Source organism: Saccopteryx leptura, chromosome 5, assembly GCF_036850995.1.
Source record: "Saccopteryx leptura isolate mSacLep1 chromosome 5, mSacLep1_pri_phased_curated, whole genome shotgun sequence".
NCBI classification, from domain to species: domain Eukaryota; kingdom Metazoa; phylum Chordata; class Mammalia; order Chiroptera; family Emballonuridae; genus Saccopteryx; species Saccopteryx leptura.
Genome location: NC_089507.1, coordinates 141817219 through 141836845, shown reverse-complemented (window position 1 = coordinate 141836845; position 19627 = coordinate 141817219). Strand labels below are relative to the sequence as shown.

At 49.8% G+C, this 19627-nt stretch overlaps 1 protein-coding gene across 2 annotated transcripts in view; it reads left to right on the top strand.

Moving 5' to 3' along the window:
* Positions 1-384: 384 nt before the first annotated feature.
* PAXIP1 (PAX interacting protein 1) overlaps positions 385-19627 on the top strand; it is a 37129-nt gene continuing 17886 nt past the window's right edge. The window contains exons 1-5 of one of the 2 annotated variants that reach the window (XM_066385531.1): positions 385-630; positions 4522-4656; positions 6937-6980; positions 8576-8639; positions 19032-19223. In XM_066385531.1, the coding sequence (XP_066241628.1) occupies positions 550-630; positions 4522-4656; positions 6937-6980; positions 8576-8639; positions 19032-19223 (516 nt within the window). In that variant the 5' untranslated portion in view covers positions 385-549. The remainder of the gene's footprint in view (positions 631-4521; positions 4657-6936; positions 6981-8575; positions 8640-19031; positions 19224-19627) is intronic. The other variant, XM_066385532.1, reaches the window with a different exon arrangement.

The following is a 19627-nucleotide window of genomic DNA, read 5'->3' as shown; positions in this document are numbered from 1 at the left end:
ACCTCGGGTCCGGTCGGGCAGCGGCCGGAGACGCTTGCTGCACTCGATACCCTAAGTCCGCTCCCGCCGCCATTTCCACGGCCACCCGGCTCCCCGCCCTCGCCGCTGCGCGCATGCGCCCCGCGGTGGCCGCGCGTGCTGACGGGAGGGGCCTTGCGTTCCCTCCTTCTTGGGACCGGCCCATTCCGACCGCACGTGGGGGGCGCGTGTCGCCCTGCGTCCCCAGAGCCCCCTCGCGAGGGAGCGGCGGGCACAGGACGCCTGTCCCGGGAACAGGGCGGGCGGAGGCCGTGCCCCCGTGTCCGCGCGGCGCAGTGGTGGCGCCGGGCGGTGTCGGCCGTGCGCCCCGCCCTCGGCGCTCCCCCCCACCGGCGGCCAGCGGATGGTGCGGCCCGCGGGGCGCGCGCGGCTCCCGCGCTCCGGCAGCTCCGCGCGGGCGGGGGAGCGGGCCCGATTCACACCACTGGGCCGGGGCCGCGCTGGAGGGGACCGACCAGGCCCCGCGGGCCGGGGCGGGAGCCGCCGCGGAGCCTTCCGACCACCGTGACCATGGCGGACCAGGCGCCGCCAGTGCCCGAGGACATGTTCCGGGAGGTCAAATACTACGCCGTGGGCGACCTCGACCCTCAGGTACCAAGCCGTCGCGTCCCGGCCCGGCCGCGCTCCGCTCTCGTCGCGGGCGCGCGCTCGGGTGCCGAACGTCGGGGCCCCACCGCCGCTGGGCTTCCGCCGGCCTGACTGCACGGAGGCTGGGCCACCTGGCGCGCAGCAGGCCTGGGGCCGCGCCGGGAATAGAGGGGGTGACTTGGGGGCATTCTGCAAGACCCGAGGAGGGGACCTGGGAGCCGGGCTGTGGGACGCAGGGAGGGGACCCGAGAAGGGGACGTGGTAAGGAGTCCGCCAGACTCTCGGGTATGTCCAAACTCGAGGGGAAGGGAGAGCACGTGGGTAGAGGTTAGTTAGTGCTTGAGTCTCTCTTGCTCGGTGTCTGTCTGCGGTGAAGTTTAGCTTGGGCCTAGTGGTGAGTGTCGCTGTCATTCGCCTGGGGGTGCTGGCGTCCTGTCGCTTGTCTGTAAGCCCCCCGCCCCCTGACCCCGGGACCTCTTCTGGAATCGCACTTCCCGCTCCTTTTCTGAGGGCGGGATTGGGACCGGGGTGCACCTCCTTGCTACCTGCTTGCTCCGGTGTCCGTGCCAAAGGGGGATGTTCCCAGCCTGGTGTGGCAGCCACCCAATTCTGTCATCTGGGTGCATCTGAGAAGCACTCATTCAACACCAGGAATTAGAATTCCTCGCTTTTCCTGATTGGGTGAACTATACAGTAAATGCGGAAGATACCCAGGTAGCACCATCATGCTCAACATTTTAAGTTTTGTAGTGTGGGCTCATGCAAAAAGTTATTATGGCTTTTCCTAAACTTTTATTCTAAGCGACACATTTGTTCAAAAGTCAGAAGCTTATTCTTCTGCGGTGGGAGTGAATCTTATTTAAATAACCTCATCGGGTTAACTTTCTGAAACTTCCTTGTTAAAAGTATATCTGTGCAGTCATGTCACCTGGAGGACTCATCCCCGGAGAGTGCTCCGCCTGGAGGAAGGGCTTGAGGGGCCGGTGAAAAATGGAGACTGAGGTTTAAAAGCAAATGCACGTGGCTGGCACAGAAGGAACATGGAGGTCCAGGGGTCTTGGTCTTCTAGGGGCTGTGCCAGACCCTTCCACTGTACCTTTAGGGTAAAGAGACTTCTGGCTTTCGACTTAAACATAAACAGGTTCTAGACCCAGAGTGACAGGTGCAAGCCTGGAACAGCGTTAACTGTGTCTGGGACTGGTAAACACTTTCTCCACTGCTTTCCAGCTCCTCTCCTTCCTCCTGCTCATTTCACTCTAGGACTTGAAACTAGTGTTTCTTAAAACCTTGAACTGTATTTGCTCCACTACAAATCAAATCTAGGTGCTTTAAAATGTCCTTCACAAACCACTTGGATTTGCAGCAGTTTATTTCTCTAAATAAAGTTTAGAGCCGGAACATCTGATTCTCTGAATCCAGTAGGGAAGGATTCAGAAATTTGACGTGTTGGACATTTAGTGCATGCCAGGCAATGGGTTCTGATGTAATGGAAAGGCAGATCTCATGAGTGGCAGTGGGCGTAGCCGGTTGCACACCTGAACACATAGTAGGAGGGTGCCAGGGATGCATGGGGGGGCACCACTGAAATGCTTCAGAGTAGGTGCCATTTCCACCGGCTCCCTAGATAAGTGGAAGTCAGGAAGAAGGTGAAAGATGCTTTTTTTTGGGGGGGCGCGGTTGTATGCTGATAAGAGAAGTACTCATGTATTTAGGATACATCGGACGACTGGTATGTTGAGCAGAGTAAGCTTAGGTACATCTAGGAAGGTAGAGATGGGGCAGTGTGGAGACTGGACATGCTAGTGCAGGGGTCCCCAAACTTTTTACACAGGGGGCCAGTTCACTGTCCCTCAGACTGTTGGAGGGCTGGACTATAAAAAAAACTAGGAACAAATCCCTATGCACACTGCACATATCTTATTTTAAAGTAAAAAAACAAAACAGGAACAAATACAATATTTAAAATAAAGAACAAGTAAATTTAACTGGCCAGTATTTCAATGGGAACTATGGGCCTGCTTTTGGCTAATGAGATGGTCAATGTCCGGTTCCATATTTGTCACTGCTAGCCGTAACAAGTGATATGACGCACTTTCGGAGCCATGATGCGTGCATCCTGCGTGACCGGAAGTAGTACTGTACGTGAGCAATGCCGCGCTTTGCGGCGCCACCACGTACAGTACTCCAGGAGCACAGGATGCGGCAGATGCATCTCACTGACGTGCCCCTTCCGGAAGTGCAGCAGGGGCCGGATAAATGGCCTCAGGGGGCCACAGTTTGGGGACACCTGTGCTAGTGGTTTGGGCATCCTTGGAGTCCACATAAGTCCTCTAAGTATCATCAGAGAGGTTGCTGGGAGAGACTGGGTGGCAGGGAGTTGAAGAGTGAGTTGGAAGTGAGGATGTGAAGACAGAAAGGCTGCCTGTTTCAAGAAGTCGAGACCCAGGGCACGGACCTGTGTGTCTGCAGCAGGTGCACGGGGTGTGGTGACTCAGTAGCTATAGGCAGCGGGGAAAGGGTGCAGTCCCCAGATGCAGAAAAGGAGATAGGGTCTGGAGCAGACTGGGGGGTAGCTAAAAGGAGGGCATTTCCCTCTGAGACATGTTGGGGACGTGTGAAACTCAAGATGCTTGGAAGTCCAGAGGAGAAAGAGAGGGAGCTGGTTCATGGCTCATGACCGCTGTGCTTCCATCTTACTAAACAAACATTGGTATCTGCTCCAGTTCTGTTGATAGTAAAATATCCTGGAGAGGTTGTCCCGCTTTGGGGTATACTCAGCTCTGTGGGTGCCCTATCCTTTTCCTGGGAGGTGCACATTGGGTGCTGCAGGTGCGTTCACCTAGTCCCGAGGTCTCTATGGTGGCTCACCCGCGCCCTGGAACTCCAGGAGCTCTGGCTGCCATCTCTCCAACTGCTGGTGACCCCCATCACGTGGGCCCCGGTCTCTTCTAGAAGGCACTGATTCTCGATCTTGTGCAGGCACCGGCACCAGAAGCAGGGTGGGCCTAACCTAAAGCTTGCTCCTGGCCCCTGCCCTGTGGATGGTGGGATGGATGGTCCCGCGGTTCCCCCATGCTTTGTTCTCTCTGCCTGTGCCTACGGCCCTAGCAGCCTCCACAGTCACCACGTCCTGTGCGTCCTCTCACACATCTCTTCTTCCTACACTGAGGGACACTCTTTAGGTCACCATGTCCCTTCCCCTGGTTGTTGCAGCTGCTCCGGTCACGCAGCCAGCCTAGTCCATTCTCCTGCCGCTGACCGGCATCCTTCTGGAGAGCGTGACTGTGACTTAATCTGTGACTTCTCCCAGACGCTGTCCTTGATGTCAGGGTAGACTCACATAGCGCGGAGGAAAGGCCACGTGCGGCGGGGCCCCCGTGTACCACCCGCCCTGAGTGGGAATGCCACCTCGCCCACAGCGGTCCCCCCCCCATGTGCTTGCCCAGCCCAGTCCTTGAAACTGACAAGGGTCTGCTCACGTCTAGCAAGTCCTCAGTGCTGTCAGCAGATCCTCGGACCTGCAGCCAGAGGACGGGTCACAAGACCAGTTGGAGCCCCCACTTGGGCCGGTTGATGGAAACCGGAGTTCTGTTCCTGTCACCACAGGGTATTCATAAATGGGCCTTTCTTGCGACTGGCCCATTTATGAATACCCGTCCCCAAGGTATTCTGAGCCGGGTCTCCGCATGTGGTACTGCGTTCTCATTGTCTGTCAGTTCTTCCGTCTGAGTCGCTGCTTTTTATCGTCCCCAAATGTTTCGCTGACCATGTGTGGAGAGCACAGCGTGTTATTTATTAGAAGTTTTAGTGTTCACGATGATTTGTATAAACCGAGTATGATGTGGCAGTTATTTTCCATTTTAATTTGTCTGTGTGTGTGTGTGTGTTTTAAAGGTTATTCAGCTTCTGAAAGCCGGGAAGGCTAAGGAAGTGTCCTATAATGCCCTGGCCTCACACATCATTTCGGAAGATGGGGACAACCCGGAGGTCGGAGAGGCGCGGGAAGTCTTTGATTTACCTGTTGTGAAGGTGGGTAGCAAATCTAATTGATTTTGTACCATCTCGTCGTGAGTCTTGAAAGCAGCACGTTGAAGCTTTCAGTGGAACTTGTCAGAGTTTGTCAGGTTTTAGTAACACTTGTCCGAAGCGCTCTGTGTGTGTGTGTGTGTGTGTGTGTGTGTGATTGCAGCCACCGACTCAGTGACTTCAGGTTTAATCCCACTGTTGGAAGGTTTCTGTACGTTATGCACCTGGCATGGGACAGCGCAGCTCTCCCTCTCTGGATGCTCTCAGAGCCTGAAAGCGCTTCTGGAAGCATCAGGCTTTGGTGAGTTCTCATAAGAAAGAGACTGGTTTCAAAAGCCAACGAGGTCAGCTCAGGAGGCAGCCACTGGAAAAAGGTTGCTGTCCACCCTCTCTGTGCCACGTGGTCCTAACTTCTACTAGGTGAAGAGTCCTGTCCCCATCGGCTCTCCCACAAGGTTCATAATGGCCATTTGTGACACTGTCCACCTGGTGGCCATATGTGTGGCTCTCAACTTGACCTGGGGGTCGTCTATTCTAGAAAGTGGGGCCTTCGCTGGTGGGAAGATTGTTCACATTTTGTTAGTTTGACTGATGTTGAATGTGTGTTTTAAGCTTATTTTGTAATGTTGGTCCTTCAGTTTTTTCCTAATCTTTTGTATTGTATATTTGCTTTAAGATAGTTCTATTTTTTCTAGTGCCATTTTCCCCCTCTTTTCCATGCTATTAAATGCTTTGCCTTCCATATAGTCAGTGTGAGCCTGGTTGTGGTTCAGTAACCACAGGGAGTCAGGATGTTGTGTTCTGTTGGATGGGGCCGGGAAGCAGAGGCTGCTCTGCTGCTGGGCATCTGACCCAGCTATCTGGGCTCTGAGACTGCCTTGTGGGCTCAGAACCTGATTTCTAAAACAAACCAGAAGCAGATCTGTCTCACAGAAGGGTTCTTGTAAATCAGACTCTCGGAAGACGGCTTTACAAGTCAGAACGGCTGTTAATTTGCAGTAGGGAAGCATGGTGGGCAGTTCCTGTCCCCCCATGGCCAGCGCGGCTCACGCCATCTGTAAGAGAGGGACTTGTCACAGCACCAGGTATGGGCTCTGCGCCCTCTCCCCGAGCCCTTGCTTTTGTGTCTGGTGTGCATCCAGTTTTCCATGCTGTGGGGACTAGGCCCCAGACTTCCTGCCTTTCTGCACATTTGTGTGGACAATAGCCAGGGTCTGTCTTACCGAGGTGGCTGCGTGCTGTGGGTTTCATCATGAACCTTAAAGCAACCTCATTAACAGATTTTGGGGGCCCAGGTCATTGTTACCAGACCACTGGGAGTGGTGGTCCTCCAGCCTGGAGACCCTCAGCCCTCTTTTATAACAAAGATTTTGTAATATCCCCTAAAATGAAATGTGTATGTAAGATAACGTGACATGATTTTATAATGTATGTTTATGTTTCTATACAAATTTTCCCAAACTGAAACATAAAGGAGAGAAGAGAGGAAAGTAGTACGTTTGCCTTTCAGTGTGTAGGTACTTGGGCATGACACCCAGGCTGGAGGAAGTTGTCCCTGTGACCGTGATCGCTGCACATGCAGGTGGAACCCCAGCCCCGGGTGTGTGTATTTCGATGGACTCAAGGGTCTGGGAGTCAGCTGGCTACAAAGGATATCAGTAAAGTGTTATACAGTAATTTTGTGAAGCAGAGCTACTGGAATAAGGATTCATGTAATTTTCAGAATTAAATATAAAAATCTAAGGTAAGGTGATTTTTAAGAAATGTAAATTACTCCAAAAGGTAGCAATTACCTTAAGGTTTTATAGTTAATCTGAGTTTTAGAATTCACAAAAATTACCTTGGAGGGCTTGCTAACATTGCGTCTACATACCTGGCTCCGCTGGAGAAAGCTAACCATGAGTTTGTACCTGATTTGATTTAGGAGCAGGACGATACTGGCAGGGGCAGGTGCATGCTGTATGGCATGGAGCAGGGAGGGCCATCAGATCTCTGTCCCTCAGTTGGAAGGACACAGTTTCCTGCCAGCCTAGGGGTTAAGCAGTAATACATGTGTAAACCTGGAATTAAACTGTTAGACTTTTGTGCTTTTCTCTGTGGGCATTAACAACGAATCTTTGACCCTGATTTTTCTGCTACTTAACAGCCCTCATTATCTGGGTGCCCTGGTGGGCAGTCACGCCCGAGCCTCTAGTTTCAGTAGCAGCAGCCCTACTGAAGCGACATCATGTGGACTGTAAGTTGGAAACGTGCTTTGACCTGAGCTACCGTTGTCTCTTCCAGCCTTCCTGGGTGGTCCTGTCTGTGCAGTGTGGAGCCCTGCTGCCGTATCCTTTTTGGGGGAAGGAGGCGAGAAAGGAGACCTGAAGACTGAAAGGAAGACTACTGGGTGAAACGTGGGTTCACGGGGGCATATAGTGATGTGTGCACGCTCTGTTCCTCTCCTCCGTCCTGTGTCATGTGGATGTGCTGACCCTTGTCCTGACCCGTGGGATGCAGCCCCAGCTCTAGGAGTGACTGGCTGTGTGACCGCAGGCACTCTGCTTCTACTGACCCCATGTTTCCTGTCTGAGACCAGTCGTTTCTGCCGTGTCTAGTTAGGCGGGATATTTTTAAAATTCTAAGTCAGTGACCCAAACGATGAATTATTTGAAGAGGAACTGGGGGAAGAGAACACGAGAACATTTTAGTTGAACAACATCATTGTTGCTCTTTAATTACACCGGGTAGAGGTGTGCTGGTTGAGGACACGCCGCCAGCAGGTGGACCAGACCTCGTATCTGCCCCTTCCTCCGCCCTGACCGTGTTGCTGAGGCAGGGTCAGTCCCCAAGGCCCCCGCATGGCCCTGGTGGGCCTCCCAGGCCTCCTGGTCCTGCTTCTTGCTGCAGGTGTGAGAGGCTTCCTCCCTTCGACAGTCACTCCAAGCAGAGCCTGGATTTGGAAGCCACCTTCCAAGGGTACCTGAGGGCATGTCAGTGATGATGTTAAAAATGTTAGACCCTGGCAGGGGGTGATGTCATTCAGCTCTCTCTGACCTGTTGCTGGGCCATGCTGTTCTTGCAGATGCGTTTATTACCAAACTGATGGGGACAGAGGGCATCTTGTCACATTAAGTATTTATGGGGACCTCAGATAAGCAGAAAGTGTTCTTTGATGAGCAGTTCTGGTGGGATATGCAGAACTTGAGCAAGTCCAACCCAGATACCTTAGATTTCTTTTCTACAGTGTGGAGAGAGTTAAAGGAAGTGGGATTTCGTTTTTGTTCTGGGGAGCTTTTCTTTACAAGCGTGGGCTATCTCAGGGGGCCTGGGGCAGAGACTTCTGAAGTGCCATAGCGTTTCCAGTCTCATCGGTCTTAGCTCACCCGTCTTGGTGGGTGTGCATGTCTTCTGTAGGGAAAAGGAAGTCAAACTTGAACCCACTGAATTATCACACCAAATTCTTTCACAAAGCCCACGTCTGCTTTGGCCAGGCAGTAATAGTGGCATCCGCTCAGTGTCTGCTCAGGTGCAGCTGGGTACTTGCGTCCAACTCGCAGTGAGCTCTAGGAATATTCTGAAAGTCAGCCTTAGACAGAGATTTGCTGACACTCGTTTTAGCGAAGGGAGGGCTGGAGCTCAGATGTTCTCACCCAAGTGCACACAGTTAGTGGTTTTCAAAGAGTTCAGGTGAAAGCTGTCACACTCAGGACTGAGGGTTTGTTTCTGCGGCCGTCGCTCTGCCCTGCATGTGCTGTGCGTGCACAGGTGTGGCACTGGTCTGTCTGGTGGTTCCCGGGAGTGTGTTACCCTGCTTGGCTTTGGAAGTGCACTCTGGTCACCTTTAGTCTGTCTCTTCCTTAAACACACGATGGGGTGATGTCCGTTAGGGCCGTGCAGGGTGCACTAATCTGACTGTGTTGGAATCTTAACCATAAATCAGAGTGAATGGTTTTTCTCCCGAGTCCTGTCAGATCTTCTTTGGAATCACAGCGTGCCTATCCCAGGTAAGCGTGCTCACAGCGCCTCTCAGGCTGTCACACGGATGGGCCTTGGGACCTGTCCGTAACCAGTGTTAGAGAAGCTCTACGCCAGACAGCATGTTCAGCGTGACCTGTGACAGGTGGTTCTTTAGATAGCCATGCTCAGTTTCAGTGTGTGAAAATGGTCCTTCTGATCTGGACATGGCCAAGGTCTAAAACTTGAAAATACAGTAAAAATGAAATGATAAGGTGATAAGGGTAATTCAGAAAGGAAAAGAATTCTCTTAATAAATAAAGGGCGCATACATGTCAATAAAATACATACATATACGTGTGACCTCAGTAGATAAGGCAGAAAAGTGAACTTAAGGTTTTTACGAAGAGGAATTACAGTGATTAAAGCACATAGTACACAATCTTCAGGGAGATAAATGTTTCAGTAGCATTGAGGTAGCAATTTTGGCCTCTTGTGTGTGACCACTTGGACATTGTGCTGGTGGCAGTGACAACCCCTCACCTAGTGATTTGACCTGTGTCCACAGGCTTCTGATACAGTCCCGTCCCCTCCCTCCCACCCTCGCCCCATAGTTCTCTCGTGGTTGGGAACGTGCCCCAGGTCGGTAGGAAAAAGGGCAGGTTAGGGCGCGAATGTGTCCAGCACAGCATTACTCATAAGAGGGAGAAATTGGAGACGGTCATTGTTGGGGAGCGGTTCGGAAACCTGTGCTGGACGTGTATGCAGCAGTCTGGCCGTGTCATCAGCCCGAGTTAGGTCTCACAAATACGTGAACGACACAGGAACTGTTTTCCGAGGGAAGAGAAGCAGGGATACCACAGGTGTGTATACCACGGGCGTGCATGGAATTATATCTCATGAAGCCTGAGAACTGGCCGATGGGAGCAGCTGTGGAGAGCGCAGGTTCATTCTGGGGAATGAGGCATGAACATTTAGTGCTAGTTTTCGTGTTCTGTTCTCTCAGACCTCAGCCAAAAAAATACAAAAAACAAACGAACAACACAATCCTCAAGCTATAGAAAATGATTGTAAAAAATTAAGTTGGTATTATGTACACCAACTTAATATAAAGTTACGTAGTACAGTTTGTTTAAAACTCGTAGGCACTGGGCAGCAATGGAGTGTGCTGCCACTTTCATGGGGCTGCAGGCCTGGTCCCCTGTGCACGTGGGTGCTCCCTGCTGTCTGTGAGGACATCTCAGTTCCCGTCTGAGGGAACCTCTGAGGAGGGGCGTGTCAAGTCAATTAGGTGAGATGGAAGGGAAGGTGACTGTAGCCATGCTTCTTAAGAAGTGCGCTGTTGACAGAAGATTATGGGACCATGTACTGTTTAGTTCGAAATGGTGAGGTTATTGGCCAGACTCAGTTCTTCATACAAATGGTCTCAGCTGTCTGTCTGTCCCTTTCCATGTTTGAGCAGTAAGTGAGCTTTGTTATGGACTCTGTGGTTTTCGAGTGCATCTCTTAAATTCTGGAAGTTCTTTAAGATGATAAATTTTCTCTTTTTGTTTTGGTCACATCCACTGAATATAGATCCTTGAAAAATTTGCTTTTATTTTTGCTCTTAAGAACAGGAATTATGGTAGTATTGTATTTTTTGGCGTTTTTCACATCTGTGCTATAAATGGATAGTTACATGATGATCTTTGAAGTTGGCTAAAGTAAAAGCCTCTTAGGGATGGTTGGTATGGTGACGTGTAGGTTTTTATTGTTTTCTTCATACTTTTCTGTATGTTCCACATTTACAATAAATATCAAATTTTTAAAGATGAAAACATTTTTTAATGCTCATGCACAAACCCAGTGCACTCTGGCTAAAATGGGAAATTTGCATTTACATATATTTGTACTGATTGGGTTTCTGGGCTCAGGGCTCCAGAGCCCACTGCCCAGAAGGGCTGGAAAGCGTAAGGAGGAGAGAGAGGCGGGGCATGGGCCCCGTAGGCATGCCCAGGGCCAGCTCGCAGAGCCTGGTAGCTCGCAGGGCTGACACGTGGAAAGACACAAATCAAAAATAGGTGAGCGTGAAATGATGACAGGGTTTTAAATTAGGTAATTGGATGCTATTAAATATTAATTGTTCGTTGAGCACTTTCAGTCTCGAGAGGAAAAACTAATAGTGACACAGGACACGGAGGGTGCAGGGCACATGCTTCCTGCTGCGCGGCAAGCCTGGCAGGTGGGACGGGTTGGCGTCCGTGTGGACAGCGGGGTTAGGATGCCTTGGCGGAGGCGTCAGAGTTGAGTGGCCTGAAAGGAGGGCGGAATTGGGGCCCCCATGTAGGGGCAAGGGCGCCCCAGATAGAGCAGGGGGCTGGTCCTGGTGCTGTGGTGCGGCGTGGCCTGTATCTGGGCTTGGACCTGAGTGATAAAGGTGCCCGCGGGAGGCCGCTCTCCTGACTTTCTCTTGAATATTTAATTTCGGGTCACCGCCGTTCATAAGAACATTTGGGAAACGCAGGAGAAGCAGACAATCCAATCAGTGATCTTGTAGGTGACTCTGGTCTGGGCGGTCAGCTGCCAGAGGGCAGGCAGGGACAGGGGTCCATGGAAAAGGCCCAGTCTCTAGACTTGAGAGGACAGTTTGGGTTCGGGCCAGCCCTCTGGAGTGCAGGTGCAGCACAGGCCCTGGGACCCAGTGGGCATCCGTAGGGCTTGATGACTAGAGCACTGTGGGCAGGGGGTGGGGGCAGCACTCGCCCTTGTGCAGTGCGGGGGGCGGGGGGCTGTCACATTGAAATAATTGGTTACAGGTGGTTCCTGCTCCAGCTGGAGCTCTGGTCAGTGGTCATGTCATGGCTGGGATGGAAATGGGCCTGGGTTCTGAGGGCAGATGAGAAAGTTGATGTGGAGCACGTGGCATTTGGGGTGGCCAGCCATCCACGCAGAGGGCCTTAGAACTGTGGAAGAAGGGCTTGCTGGGCCTCACTGCCTCCTGCGGGGAGCCGGGACACAGCTGGGCTGGCATGGCGTGCCTCCTGCGGGGAGCAGGGACAGAGCTGGGCTGGCGTGGCGTTGAGGACACGTGTCTCCTGCGGGGAGCAGGGACACAGCTGGGCTGGCGTGGCGTTGAGAACACGTGTCTCCTGCGGGGAGCAGGGACACAGCTGGGCTGGCATGGTGTGCCTCCTGCGGGGAGCAGGGACAGAGCTGGGCTGGCGTGGCGTTGAGGACACGTGTCTCTGCGGGGAGCAGGGACACAGCTGGGCTGGCGTGGCGTTGAGAACACGTGTCTCCTGCGGGAAGCAGGGACACAGCTGGGCTGATGTGGCGTTGAGGACATGTGAGCACGTGAATGTGGTATTGCAGGAGGAACACAGGCTCCCGGGACCAGTGCCAGGGTCGGCTCCCGGATTGGCATTTATTGCTGGGAAATGGCCCCCAGGTAAAGGTGAGGAGCGTTCACTGTGGCAGGTAGTTGTCCTGTGACCCGGGACAGGGAGGGCCCACAGTGACCGGGCTGTTGATGGGCTTGGTGGCTGTCGCACAGGCTTAGTCTCTAAGCAGATCTTGGGTTCTGGGCTGAGGAGAGGATGGTGTGGCTGTGGGTCAGGGGTGGAGGGGGTGGAGGTGGTGGGGACCCTGCGGGGAGGGCAGAGCACCCACATTTGCTGAGGCGCACGAGGGTCACTACTCGTGCGGCCTGGGACGTGGCCCAGCTATGGGGGTAGTGCAGTGAGAGCCTCAGGCTGGGCAGTGGCTGGGTCAGTGGTGGACAGAACCATGAATTCAGAAGACCTTGGATAGGACTTGATATCCTTGGAGCAAATTTGTTCAGTGATAAGAGAACCCAGAGTCCGTGTGACTGTCACGGATAATTTACTGTGTTCACAGTTCACGCTCACGGCGACTCGAGGTTCCCGTGTGCACCAGGGTGGATGATGAGAGCCCTGCGTTTATGTTCAGAAAAGGTTGTTCCCGTGGGGATAGGACAGGCTTCACTTGTCAGTCATCTGTGTGAAGAAATCCCAGTTAACAGATATACTGGAAACACTAATATTTTGTGGCCACTAAAAATTAATTCAGTTTTAAGGTACGTTAATAAACACATACAGTGTGCAGCTGAGGGACTTTGGTTCAGCAAATACCTGATGACAACCCCTTTTGTGATAAGAGCAGGGCCGGGAGTAGTTAGCTAGATTCCTGCCCTGGTGAGTCTAGAAGGGGTGCGGACATGTGAACACATGCATCATGCTGTAATGTGGCAGAGATCAAAGCGGGGACAAGTGTGGAAATGATTCCGGGAGGCAGTGACCAGTGACCACCATGGTCAGTCTGCATGAGTAGAGAGCCCTTGGTGTCTTGTTGTAAAGTAGTGTACTTTAATTCCACGGGTTATGTAGAGACACTAAGGCAGGATACAGAAGAATTTTTCTTTCTGTATTTTTCTGAAGTTGGAAACGGGGAGGCAGTCAGACAGACTCCCGCATGCGCCCGACCAGGATCCACCCAGCATGCCCACCAGGAGGCGATGCTCTGCCCATCCGGGGCATCGCTCTGCTGCAACCAGAGCCATTCTAGCGCCTGAGGCAGAGGGCACAGAGCCATCCTCAGCGCCTGGGTCAACTTTGCTCCAATGGAGCCTTGGCTGTGGGAGGGGAAGAGAGAGAGACCGAGAGGAAGGAGAGGGGGCGGGGTGGAGAAGCAGATGGGCGCTTCTCCTGTGTGCCCTGGCCGGGAATCAAACCCGGGACTTCCGCACGCCAGGCCGACGCTCTACCACTGAGCCAACTGGCCAGGGCCCAGAAGAATTTTTAAGAGGAGATTTATTAATAAGCCAGCTGCATATGACTTATACAGGGTATAGCTGAACCAAATCGTGTAGCCTCAAATACAGCTCTGAGGCTAGTTATATACACTTGATCACATATAAGTTGGGGGGGAAAAGAAGGGGAAATATGACACAATAATCATTAACAAGCTTATAACATTTGTCTATAGTATCTATAAGAAACATTCCTACATATTAAAACTTACAAGGTAACACAATAGTAGTGTCGTTTTACATATCAAAGACATTCACAAATGTTTTAATGTCTACTTCCCATTTCTTTGTTTAGAGGTATATGTTACTCTCAGGATTCCAGGAAGGGAGGAAGAGTTAAAATCAGTGTAGGATATGCAAACATCGTCTCTTATTGAAAGGGAAAGGAAGTTCTTCAGATAACCTTTATTCTTTCAATGTCTGACTTTTCTTCTTTAAAATGGCGTTGCCAATACTAAGTTTTACAGTTCTTTGGAACCTTACCACAGTGTGTCCCTCTGGGTACCTGGGGACACCTGCCCCCATGTGCACGCGCACACCAGACCAGGCAGGACTTCACCTTATGAAAGGACTGTTTGCTCGGCGGTTCTCAGGGACCTGTCTTTTCCTGTGAGGGTGTTGATATGAGTTGGCTCTTTGTTGGAGTCCACCAGGGCTCTCCAGGGCGAGGTAGGGAAGGGGCGTGGGCCAGCAGAGGTTGGGGAGCAGACACCACGTCCTTCTGAGCCAGTGATGACGCAGGCTGGGGCCTCTGTTGTAATATGCTGGCTAGGTTTTGGGGACTAGGTCAGGAGGCTGATGAAGAGCCTGGCCAGGGTCATGATTTCAGTCTGGAAGGTAAGAATAAAAGCTGTTTTCATTCTGTATTGCAATCCACAAGTATTTCTTGACCACTTCCTGATGTGCCTTGCACTGTACAAGGTACTGTGAAGGATGCCAGGGATGTTTAAGATGTCATTCTTATGTAAGACTTGAGGCATTGATAAACAGGGTTACAGTTCATAATTAGGCGAGGGCAAGGAGAGATTCACGTGACCTAGAACCAGAGAGCGTTCTCTGAGGTGGACGGGCTGCACTCACTCAGGGGACCGGGGCAGGATGAGCACACAGATGCCCATGAGCGGCTTGCCGTGGGTGGCCAGGGCGAGGGACAGCCAAGCTGACCGCTAGAGGGTTGGGGACCAGTGAGGTGGGTGAGGCTTGGGGACAGCGGCCAGGGGTGGGGAGTGTTCCTCTGTTCCAGGTACAGGTTGGGGCCCCTGTGTGGGAGTGGTACTAAGGGAAAGAGGTTACCTGCAGCCAGATGGGTCAGGAAAGGCCTGAGACATTATGGCTAAGTTTTTGGACTTTAGCCTCAAGACATTGAGGAGACATCCAGGCTTTATTAGCAGACACAATAGATGTTGAGTTTAGAAAGATTGCCTTTAAAAAAAAAAAAAGTACATTCCCAGTTATAAAATTTGTTAAATACAGTGGTACCTTGAGATATGAGTTTAATTCGTTCTGTAACTGAGCTCATAAGTCAGTCAACTCGTATATCAAACAAATTTCTCCCATTTAAAATAACTGAAATAGATTTAATTCCTTTCTGCCCTGTGAAACATCCTCAAATCATCCTAAATTATGAAAAAAGACATTTTTTTATTTTATTTATTTATTTTTTTTCTTTCATTTTTCTGAAGCTGGAAACAGGGAGAGACAGTCAGACAGACTCCCGCATGCGCCCGACCGGGATCCACCCGGCACGCCCATCTGGGGCAACGCTCTGCCCACCAGAGGGCGATGCTCTGCCCATCCTGGGCGTCGCCATATTGCGACCAGAGCCACTCTAGCGCCTGAGGCAGAGGCCACAGAGCCATCCCCAGCGCCCGGGCCATCTTTGCTCCAATGGAGCCTTGGCTGCGGGAGGGGAAGAGAGAGACAGAGAGGAAGGCGCGGCGGAGGGGTGGAGAAGCAAATGGGCGCTTCTCCTGTGTGCCCTGGCCGGGAATCGAACCCGGGTCCTCCGCACGCTAGGCCGACGCTCTACCGCTGAGCCAACCGGCCAGGGCCGAAAAAAGACATTTTTAATTAAGAAACACACATGTATACTTTACCAATGCATAACAAAATATATGAAGTAAAATAAAAAAGTGTTATTTAGTACTGTATTCTTACCTTGGAGACAGATGAGTGCGGCTAACGGAGGTGAATGGCAGAGGAGGAGGGAGGGAGGAAGGGATGCAGGCACTGTAGACATGTAAACTAAAACTGCACTTTCTTAACACTAAATGTAAACTAAAACTGCATTTTCTTTACTTTAAACAAAACTAAGACTATACTTTCTTTACTTAAAATGAAACTACAAAAACTTAATTGTAAAAAAAATGCACTTTCTTAACTTTAAACTTAACCTAAGCTTTAACATGACGTATTTTTCATTTAATCATCACCTGTTTTTGCCCTTTTTTTGGCTGCACTTTTGGCACTTTCACTTGCAGGACTTTTGTATAAAAATCTATCCAAAGAGGTTTGCTTTTGCCTGGTTTTTAAAATGTTACAGAAATATGACAAGTGTCATTAAAAAAGTGCTGAAGCACAACCAGTTGAAACTTTTTCTGGGTGTTTCTTTTCAATGAAACTTGAAAGTTTCTCCCACATTGCCAGCATGTCTTTAATTTCACTTGTAGAAATCACTTCCTCCGACTGTACCTCCTCACTACTAATCTCTTGCAGAAGCTCTGTATGTTGCATCATCTGTAGCTCTTTCAACTCCTCAGTTGAGAGTTCCTCCTCATGTTCCTCGACGAACTCGTTTACATCACCCTTATCTACCTCCAGACCCGTTGACTTTCTGAGGGACACAGTCTCCTCCAATGCTTCTACTTTGGTCTTGGTCTCTGGTTCAAATCCTTCGAAGTCCCTGTCTGCAACAACGTCAGGCCATAACTTTTTCTATGCCAAGTTCAAGGTTCTTCTTGTAACCTCTTGCCATGTCAAGTCAATAATGCGTAAACATGTCACTCGCAGCTTCACTATGCCTCACCACTGAGTGGATGCCAGATCTCTTCTTGAAATTTTCAAACCAGCTGTGACTTGCCTTAAACGTATCTTCTGCTGCCTCTTTTGAGGTTGATGGTTCTTTCTTCTTCAAGTCGCCGTAAATAATACGTGCCTTTTCACATATTACAGTCTCTGTCACTGTATCTCCTGCCAGCTCTTTCTCTTTCACCCACACCAGCAGAAGCTTCTTCATTTCTTCATGGATATTTGTCCTTAATTGGGACAGAACTGGAGTTCCTTGCGCTAGATTTGCGCTTTTGATGGCATCCTTTTGTTTAAGGATGGTACAAATTGTAGATGTGTTGCAGTTGTACAGCCTTGCAGTTCAGTTACTCATACACCACGTTCATGTTTTTCTATTATTTCTTGCTTTACTTCTATTGACATCATTCTTCTCACCACTGTCCTTTACACTCACTTTCTTTGGCCCTATGATAGCACACAAAAAAAGTAAAAAATGCAAAAATGATGCAAGAACGAGTACAGCGCACGAGATTCGACTTGATTCTGCAGATAACATGTGAGAAAGAACAAGATGCTGGTATTGTGCTGCTGATACTGGACCCGTGCGCCAATGCACCAACTAGCGGCAGCTTCCTGAATCACAACTCGTAACTCAGAATTTCACTCAGTTCTCTAACAAAAATACAGATCGAGTCACAGCTCATATCTTAAAAAATTCGTATGTTGGTCTGCTTGTATCTCAAAGTACCACTGTACAGAAAAGTTTAGAAAATGAGAATAGAAATATCCCCATTCTCTTATCACCGCTACATAACCAGTGCCAACATCTTGGTGTGAAAAGAGCATTCCTAGTTACTAATTATGCCAATACAGATGCATTCAGTGAGCCACGATTGAAGTCATTTAATCCAAACATTTGTGGATGGAGGTCTGGTTCACAGAAGTTGTCCTGGGTGGCATCCCGGCTTCCAGGGCTCCTGTTCCGACCCAGACCTACCTACCTCCCTCCCTCCTTCTCTCCCTCCTTCCCTCCCTCTCTCTATCTGACATTCCTTCCACAGCAGGTCCCTGCACTCTTGTTGACACAGGCCAGGCAGGGCTAGGGTTAGAGCTACGGCAGCTAGAGAGACAGAAACAGCACATCACTACCGGTGGTCAGGTCTTTTTTGTGAAGGCAAATCCAGATTATGTGTCTAATTTCATTTTTAATAAAGATGTAACGATTCATTGGGGTAATCTGTATTGTCACATAATTAAATCTTTCCTCTTCAGGGTGCTGCAGGATGTGATTGTTTCTGTGAAAGCCGCTAATAAAACTCTTGATTTCATCTTCTGAAATGTGATGTTGACTGAATTAAAAGAGATGAAGATAATGATTTTTAAAGGTGGTTTCATAAAAATTAATGTGTTGTTGCTAGTAGTCAGAGAGCAGTGTGGAATGTAAAATGACTTCTAGAATTATTTGTCAAAGGGCTGAGATTAACTGTTGAATGTTAAGATTGTTGTCAAGCCGAATAATGGCAACTAAAAGGACAGCCCTGTGCTATTTGTCAATGCCTTAAAAAAATTAACTGGAGACGCAGTTCGGAATTCCTCATCATAATCTTCAATTTATAATAAATTATCCAGAAAAAGAATCCGACTTGGTTCAATGATACTTTAGAACGAATACTAACACCTTTATTTTTCTGAAATGTTTGCCTTTCAGACTTTCTAAACTTTTATTTAGGAAATTGTTTCCGGTTGTTACTGCCCTTAGGGAAGCAGTTTAGAGCATGGGAGACGTGGTCTGAGGTCAAGTCTGGCTCAGGCAGGCCTGGTGGTTAGAGGCCAGCTCCCTCGATGGCTGTGAGCCTGCTTGCTTGTCCAAGGCCCGGGGTCACAGCTGCCCTTCCCCGTGGAGGTGCGGGTGGGGGCGTGGGCACTGCCTTGACGCCCAAGAGGCAGGCAGCGGATGGGCCCTTCACACAAGCTGTCACGTTGGGGGCCTTCCTTCACCCCGCCTGCAAGCACGAGACTCACTGCTTTGATGCTTGCCATGTGTATACATACATACATACCTACATATATGTATACATATATGTGTGGCTGTATATATATATATATATGTATTCATTGTGGTTTTTGGTTAAGTAATATTTGTTCTCTCCTGAGCTTGCAAACCACTATATTCTCTTTTTGTTTCTTTCACTTCATAATTAGTATTTACTTATCCATTACTGGTTAAGAAGCTCTTTTTAAATACGATGTTGCTACTGCTCTTAGTAAAATATTTAAATGACATACTTGGAAGATGGAACACATACCAGTTTTTTCTGCTTTCTCCCCCATATTTTTGTTAGAGAATGATGAACCCTCCAGTCTTTGGAGTGTGTACATAAGTATTTTTCATATTCATTTGGTGACTAGACACAAACACACACACAAAAAGTGATGTCTACAAAGCTCTTTGTCAGATAAGCGCATAGCTAAGCAATCACGCATCCTCTTATGTTCATTTTGTTTTCTGGGGGAGAGGCGTAGTTACACCTCTACGCTGTCTCAGCGCTGTCTCAGCAGGCTTAAAGGGTGACGTGGACGGACGTGCACAGACAGTGCGTGTGACCCGAGCCTGGTTTCTGGTTGTCAGGTGTCCTCCGAAGACAGAAGCGCCCTGTGGGCTTTGCTGACCTTCTACGGGGGCCAGTGCCAGCTGACCCTCACCAAGAAGTGCACCCACCTGGTGGTTCCAGAGCCAAAGGGGGTAAGCGTGTCTCATCCCCGCCCCTTCCTGCGCCGTTTTGGTGCTGCTGGGAGCCTTGTCTGCTGTGAACCTCTCATGGTAACTACTGAGTTCTGTCCATACACACCGATTAGATTAGCCTGTGTTGGTTTTACCGGCTTTATTTCATAAAGGATGTGAGCTAAGTTTTATTTTGAGCCAGAGGTGACTTCCAAATCTAAAGAAATCTGGGATATTTCACAGAGAAAAGCGGAAACTTTTTTGAATCACTGGAGTTCCCTTTCAAATCCAGTGAAACAGCTTCATTTCTGCTTGAGAAAAGACATCTTATTAGTCCTCATCACAGTGTTTGAAAAGGCCTTGACGTGAGTGTAATTATACACAATTAGTGCCTTTGAATAACTTTCTTCTTAATGACCTAGAACATGGAGAACCACATTTATCTTGATAAACACAGGGCTCTTATCTCTAGACTCTTGAGGGCACAGGGGTTTGCTTCTCCT